This window comes from Spodoptera frugiperda, chromosome 14, assembly GCF_023101765.2.
Source record: "Spodoptera frugiperda isolate SF20-4 chromosome 14, AGI-APGP_CSIRO_Sfru_2.0, whole genome shotgun sequence".
In the NCBI taxonomy this organism is placed as follows: domain Eukaryota; kingdom Metazoa; phylum Arthropoda; class Insecta; order Lepidoptera; family Noctuidae; genus Spodoptera; species Spodoptera frugiperda.
Window position 1 is genome coordinate 5,813,719 of NC_064225.1, and position 5,351 is coordinate 5,819,069.

General features: G+C 41.0%; 1 protein-coding gene across 1 annotated transcript; it reads left to right on the top strand.

Moving 5' to 3' along the window:
* Nucleotides 1-484: 484 nt before the first annotated feature.
* On the top strand, nt 485-4,213 carry LOC118279298 (acidic mammalian chitinase-like). The gene is made up of 7 exons (XM_050698480.1): nt 485-718; nt 1,261-1,443; nt 1,644-1,744; nt 2,458-2,723; nt 2,914-3,089; nt 3,225-3,406; nt 3,926-4,213. The coding sequence occupies exons 1-7, from the start codon at nt 655-657 to the stop codon at nt 4,178-4,180; spliced, it is 1,227 nt and encodes a 408-aa protein (XP_050554437.1). The 5' UTR covers nt 485-654; the 3' UTR covers nt 4,181-4,213.
* The last annotated feature ends 1,138 nt before the right edge of the window (nt 4,214-5,351 follow it).

The window sequence follows — 5,351 nt, forward strand, 5'->3', positions numbered from 1 at the left end:
AAATCGTTCTGAGTCCCAAGTAATTTCTTCTAAATTTTCCTAAGTCCTGGACTTCGTCTGAATTATAATAAGTCGTAACTTTTTTCTAAGTCCATGAACTGACTAGCACTTGGGACGTTTAAATAAGGCAATGTACTCACAGTTTTTATGGCCACTTCACAAACACTATTTCACTTTACACAACTCCTGGCTCAGTGCTTAGCTCTCCTTCCAAGGAGTCCGGAGTCCACTCCGCTCGGTTGGATCCTCCTCTTCGACGACCGTTGGTTCAAATTTCCTCCACTAGAGGCTCTTATCACTTTATGCCCGGTTTACATTATTCCAGTCCAGCGATCCAGTCCAGTACTGGATTGCTTACTGGACTGGATCTGTTATTATCCGGCTCGAAGGACCTTATGTTCGGGTTGGCGCCACTGTCGCCAAAGAGGTAGAAATAAAACGTCACACACTCGAACAAAGACAAATATATTTAGACGAGGTTGACTTATGTAACCAAACCATAACTCGGATCAAAGAGTATAATAAGTATAAGGAAACTCGTATTTAAATCGGCGAACGCCATTGTTCGTAACGCCGAACAATTTACTAGAAGAAGAAAGGGAAGAGCAAAGCTATCTACCATCCATCAGTGATTCCAGTAAGATCAGATACAATATGTCGGGTCTCGGCGCGTGCCTGTTTCTGATTCTAGCGTTAAGCAATTTTGTGTCTTCTGAAAGTAAGTGAAGGTTTATTTGTTTTAGTTTTATTTCTAGAATGTCTTTATGGGTTAAAATTGTAGGTCCAGTTTAAAAATGAGTCATAGGTACTACCGACATCTTTCTCTTATGTTATTGGTCCATATCGGTATGTACCTTATTTCAAAATAATCTAGAAGAATCTTGTAAGTCTGCAAATGTAATCTGTAAAGAGTCTTATATTCGCAATTTACATTTACCTGAAATGAACGATGAAACGAACGATGAAGCTGCCGAGCCACGCTTCGGCATGAATGAGCCGGCTCGACCAGAGTGATACCACGGTTTCACAGAAACGGCCATGGAATATTCCTCCCCTACCCAATCTCTAAATCCCAAATCCTCAAATCCCTAACCCCCAAAAGGTGAGCAACGCACTTGTAACTACTCTAGCCTTGCGGTGTCCATATATGGCGGCGATTGCTTCCCACCACCATCAGGTGATCACCGTTTGACGGTTTGCAGGCCTATCGCATAAAAAGGTATAATTTATTTGTTTAATCCCCCATTTACTATCCCACAGAAGCAGTAATATGTTACTATGGAACATGGGCCACATATAGAGATGGCCTCGGCAAGTTCGACGTAGAAAATATAGACCCTCATCTTTGCACTCATTTGATCTACGCTTTCGCTGGAATTAATGAGAATGGGACGCTGAAGTCTTTAGATCCCTCGTTGGATCTGCCTGACGGTGGTGGACGAGGTAAATGAATATGTTCTTGTACATATTTTATTTTATAGATAAACTGTCTCGTTGGTTAGTTGATTGCAAATGCGGCTGCCGGACAAGGGGTCTCGGGTTTGATTCCCGGGTCAGGCAAAGTATTACTGGGCTTTTTTCGGCTTTTTGAGACGAAAGGCGTAACGTCACGTATCATTTTACAAGATACCGACTCATTTCAGATAACTTTGGTAAATTCAACGCTTTAAAGAAGAAAAATCCAAGTTTGAAAACACTACTGGCCGTTGGCGGATGGAACGAAGGGTCCGCTAAGTACTCGAAAGTAAGTTTACTCTTTTAATAACGACTTAAGTTTAAGTTTTGATCAGGTTTCCTTGACGTGGTCAGGGCAATTTTTAAAGTAACCAACTTAGTGTTAGTGCTAACTTTATTTTAGTTATATAAATATAAATATGCTCCAGAAGAGCTATTTTTTAAAGCAATCGCCGCCGCCCATGGACACTCGAAACACTAGAGGCGTTACAAGTGCATTGCCGGCCTTTTGGGGGTTAGGAATTTAAGGGTAGTTGGGGTATCTGGGAATAGGAAGGGGGATAATTTGGGCCTCCGGTAACCTCACTCACACAACGCAAGCGTTGTTTCCCGTCGGTTTTCTGCTCGGCCGTGGTATCACTCCGGTCAAACTGGCCCATTCGAGTCGAAGCACGGCTCTCGAACTCCTATTGTGCCAATTGCAGTTTTATCGTGACATGCGTATATTTTTATTAGAACTTATGACGGGATATTTACCATGTTTATTCACTTTGGGGAGTTTAAAAACTTATATGCGTATATTTGCATACACAAACATGTCGCACTTAGACACAGGACAACTAATTATATATCATACAACTATCCGCGTTGTATGAGAATTGACCCGTCGATAAGTTGAACCACCAGTCACCTTGCTTCTTGGACAGATAAAAGTAATGGACGAAAACTTACACAGAATACTTGCGAAGCATTTCACTTTTAAAAATACCCATTACATTTCAGATGGCAGGCAATCCAACATTAAGAAACAACTTCATAACCAGTGCCTTGAATATGATCAAAAAACATGGCTTCGATGGTTTAGACATAGACTGGGAGTATCCCAATAGTAGAGACACAGTTTACGGCCGAAAAGACGTTGATAATTTCAGCACTCTGCTCAAAGAAATAAAAGCTGTTTTTGATCAGCAAGGCCTGTTGCTCACCGCTGCAGTATGTTCTGTAAGATCGTCAGCGACACAGTCTTATAACGTTTCTGAAATTTCCAAGTAAGTTTTGGTATTAGTATTAGAAGACAAAAATAGAATGGCCGTTAGCACTTGGCAGTCAAAGAGAGTCGTATTGTACATCTATGGCCGAGTACTACTTGTAGTTTCATTTAAGTCATATGAGTGATCTCCATACTGTATAGTAATCCACAAGATTCCTTTACAAGTGACAGTTTCCTTATATTCCTAGATACTTGGACATGGTTCACATCATGACGTATGATATGCATGGATCCTGGGACTGGCCCGGACTGACCCCGGTCACCGGCCACAATGCACCAATTCATCAAGGAGAAGGAGACGAGGGTGCGAATCCAGAAAAACTATTGAATGTGGAACAATCTTTGAAATACTGGATTGGGGCTGGTAAGAAGTTATTAGTTCACAAACTCTTCTGAATTTTGTTTCCTTTCCTGAAAAATAAAGATAAAACTGTTCTTCTCTAGCTTGTGAGTAATAGTATTCATTCACTCTTTAATAAGACCAATATTTCCTTTTTAGGATGTCCTCCAGAAAAAATAGCTCTAGGTGTCCCCTTCTATGGCCGAGCATTTAAACTGAAGGATGCTAATAAGAATGGTGTGAAATCTCCAGCCGCAGGAGCAGGAATATTCCAGATATTCATGCTCATGCAACTGGAACTGCTGTTCACTGCTACTGCAGACTCCATAGGTTACAACGAGGTAAGCCATTTCATTAATACTACGAACCAGTAACCACTGCCATTTCAGGATTAGCAAGCTGAACCGGCAGTGAGCCGGTCACATTTGCCGAAGAACCGATGACCGTTGCGGTAAACGTGTTCTAGAGTGGAGACCGCGTCTAGGCAAACGTAGTGTAGGGCACCCTCCAGCTAGGTGGAGTGATGATATCCGCAAGGTGGCTGGTAGTGGTTGGATGCGTAGAGCTGAAGATCGAGCTCAGTGGTGTGCCATTGGAGAGGCCTATGTCCAGCAGTGGACGGGAACAGGCTGATCATGATGATGATGATGAAGTCATTTAAAAATATTAATACTATGAACCAGTATATACTTTACTAAGGATTAAAGAATAGATGATATTACGAGCAACAAACTAGAACAAAATTAACATTACCTTATACATATATTACTATATATACATATCAAGGTACAATATAAAGGTGTTTTTTCCACTATTAATCGACTTAATAATGGTTTCTCTTTAATAAACAATTGTTTCAGTTCTGTCAAAAACTTCAGACCGAGCCCTGGACGCAACGCTACGACTCGCTCGCAAAAGTGCCTTACGCAGTCAATGGCAAAGATTGGGTCACCTACGATGATCCTGACTCTATTACTGCCAAGGTCAACTACGCCAAAAGTTTGGGCATTAATAAAATCATGATTTGGAGCATAGAAACTGATGATTTCCGTGGCGTTTGTGGTAAAGGAAACAATCCTTTGCTTAATGCCATTAATACTGCCTTAAAAAAGTAATTAGAAGTGTCAACTTTTGGTTCCAAAAAATGTTTGTACTCACTAAAAATAATTAAAATGAACTTCTTTAATCTCTAAATCGTGTTTTTTTATGGAACAGGGGGCAAACGAGCAGAGTCAACTGTGGAAGTTATTGTGTATAGAGGGAGATCGCTAAATGTACGCGTCTACACGCCCGCATCGTACGCATCGCACACAACGGATTTTAGTTTGTCTTGTATAGAAATTCATGCAACTGCGTCTACTAATCCGCATCATACGGACCGCATCACCGGCAATGCCTGCATGCGATGCGGACCGATAATGGAATACGTACGATGCAGGTCTGTGGACGCTTACTTTAAAACAGCAGTGAACTGTCACGGGCAGTTCATAACGATGAATCAAGCATATTTACAAAATTACAACATGAAACAGCGTTCTACAAGGCAAGAAACTCGCGACAATTACCATTCACCTCCCATCTAAATATTCTTCTCAAAATACATTTCGCAACTAGCGACAAAATTTTCCTTCCAGTTTCCACACCGGCGATATTTGCTGGCGAATGCATTTCAACTTATAAAACTGTCATTTTCATACGATCCTCGAAAAAGGTGTGCACCGTTCCTACATAAATGTATGTAGGTACTACTTGAGTGTAAAAGTATAGGTGTTTCTTACGTGAGTTTTCGTAATATTGGACAACTAGGAATATCGATTTCTCCAATGCAATGATATAAAGTGTTAAAGTCATGGAATTTAAGAGTTGGATGCTTTTCCACCAGAGATATCTTATGCTAAGTTGCTGTGAATGCATTTGGCTTCCACCAATCATATTCATTGGTACACATAGCTTGGTGGAAACGGACTTAGCTAAGCTATGTTTTTTTAAATTGAACTATGTGTGCTATAGATGGCTTTCCTACTATCAATACATCGCATACTCGAGCTGCGCATCTTCCTCGCACAGCTACTTTGCGGCGGCATATCTTCATAGCACATCTTACTCGCACAGCTACATAGCTTAGTGTCAGTGGAAACGGTCACATAGTTTCACAGCTTAGCTATTACATCTTCGTAGCATAGCTACATAGCACATCTCTGGTGGAAAATCACCCTAAAGTCCTCAAAAGCAGCACACATTTAACTGTCATCACCCTTATTATTCCCACGGGTATGGTAAGCTCAA